The following is a 2,218-nucleotide window of genomic DNA, read 5'->3' as shown; positions in this document are numbered from 1 at the left end:
TTATCTATAAGTGTGTAGGTGTGGAGACGTTTGAGAATACAGGAGATGTAATGCACCTGTGCTTGGAGAAATCATACAAGTGTGTTTGTGCCTCTACATGTAGTTGTTTTCTGTGTAGTGGAAAACTCATGTGTGAATGTGATGTGTGTGTATGATTTGTCCTTGTGAGAGCATGTGTGTGTGTGTGTGTGTGTGTGTGTGTGTGTGTGTGAGAGTGAGTGAGTATTGTCCGTAACACTGAATTTATGTCATGCACACGTCCGGATGTGTGGCATTGAACAGATAATCCCTGTTAGGACAGAAAAAAACAAAGCATAACAAAAACAGGTTGACCTTGAGAAGCAGGAAATACTATACGCATCAGCGTTTACGTACACACACACACACACACACACACACGCACACACACACACGCACACACACACGCACACACACACACACACACGCACACACACCTCAACACAAACAGGTCATCCTCTACAGTGGGTGATATGTCATACTATATCACACATTTATGATTGGTTGAGCCTCTCAAATATGTTGCTGTTGACCAAAATGTCCTTTATATAGAATAGAGGAGACTCAATCATGATTCAGTCAGTTAAAGTGTCAAGCTACATCAAAGCAGTGTGTGTGTGTGTGTGTGTGTGTGTGTGTGTGTGTGTGTGTGTGTGTGTGTGTGTGTGTGTGTGTGTGTGTGTGTGTGTGTGTGTGTGTCTAAGTCAAAACATTTCCATTGATGTGCTTCTGTCGCCCTGTGTGTGTGTGTGTGTGTCTGTGTGTGTGTGTGTGTGTCCACAGTGACAGCACTGTGCAGCTGCAGAGGTACTTTGACAGTGACAGCTACTGTCTCATCCTCCCTCCCAACCTCAAGTCTGCCATCTCTGCTGTCACCTACATGGCCGAACAGCTGAAGAACCAGGATACAGACGACACAGTGGGTTGCACACACACACACACACAAACACACACACACACACACACACAGACGAACACACAGAGACACAGACACATGAATTAACACACTCTAATGAACACGCACATGCACACATTAATTCAGTTAGTTCATTTAGAAACAGCCAGTTTTCAGATATGTTTCCATATCACTTCAATGCAAAAAAACTGCTTGTCTAATAAAATCTAACCAAGTGTTTTAATCTTATATCAAAATAAATAAACTAGTTGGTATTGTTTTCAGGACAAAGACACTTACCTAGAGCTTTCTTTTGAAATCATTTGACTTAATTTAAGAAACGTTTATCAATCATCTTCATAATCTATCTACACACACACACACACACACACACACACACACACACACACACACACACACACAGCATTACTTTTCCATCCTCCTCACATCATTCGTTGCGTATGTCCCCAGATGACGGATGATTGGCAGTACATCGCCTTGGTGGTGGACCGCCTCTTCTTCTGGCTCTTTGTCATCATCACCACACTGGGCACCCTGGCCATGTTCCTGGACGCCAGCTTCAACTACACCCCCACTGAGCCCTTCCCCTGAGAGACACCTGACTACAACTCTTCTGGACATCTCCAGAAAACAGCTTCAGCTACTTCTACAACTAGCTTCAACTACACCCCAACAATCCTTTCCCATGAAATGCTTTCTTGCGGTCTAGAACAGACAGGTTTCTGCGTTTGAGAACTCACCAGACAATGTCTCATTCTAGAACTGTTCCAACAAATTCCTGCATTCAAGAACCCTCTAAACAACGCCCAGACAATCCTTCTACAACACCGGATCACCCTTTCCCCTTTCTGCCTCTACGACTCTTTAAATCAGTTGTTCTGGTTTAGAGAGTTGAAGAACCAACCAAAACCCCACCAAGTAATTGAGAGTTACTGCATTCTAAAACTCTAGAACTATGCCAGTATTTCAGAACTCATGCATCAGAAAATAAATCAGAATGAACAAGAACAGAAGTGAATCACAACATATTTGATTGTAGTGCATATATTCCAACACAGGGGGAGCCAGTGTGTCATAAATGTCTACCTTCCTATAGTGGTGTTCATCCCCAAACAGTCCCCTTTCCAAACACTGATCTTCTGTGTGTGCATGGCCTTTTAGCAGGCCTAGCAATATTGGTTGTAAAAATTAGTTTGCCCAGAAACATCGACTTGACACAGAGCCATATGGGATAGGATAGTACCGGTATTTAGTCATGGTTGATGTTGTTTTCCCGTAGCATTT

At 43.1% G+C, this 2,218-nt stretch overlaps 1 protein-coding gene across 1 annotated transcript in view; it reads left to right on the top strand.

Annotated features, from left to right (window-relative positions):
* The window catches only part of chrnb1l (cholinergic receptor, nicotinic, beta 1 (muscle) like), a 19,184-nt gene extending 17,018 nt beyond the window's left edge, over window positions 1-2,166 (top strand). Inside the window, exons 10-11 of the mRNA XM_062516366.1 lie at window positions 802-937; window positions 1,385-2,166. Coding sequence (XP_062372350.1) covers window positions 802-937; window positions 1,385-1,525 — 277 coding nt within the window. The 3' untranslated portion in view covers window positions 1,526-2,166. The remainder of the gene's footprint in view (window positions 1-801; window positions 938-1,384) is intronic.
* The last annotated feature ends 52 nt before the right edge of the window (window positions 2,167-2,218 follow it).

The sequence above is a fragment of the Sardina pilchardus genome, chromosome 16 (assembly GCF_963854185.1).
Source record: "Sardina pilchardus chromosome 16, fSarPil1.1, whole genome shotgun sequence".
NCBI lineage: Eukaryota > Metazoa > Chordata > Actinopteri > Clupeiformes > Clupeidae > Sardina > Sardina pilchardus.
Note: the sequence above shows the minus strand (reverse complement) of the source record. Positions and strands in the feature narration are given on the sequence as shown.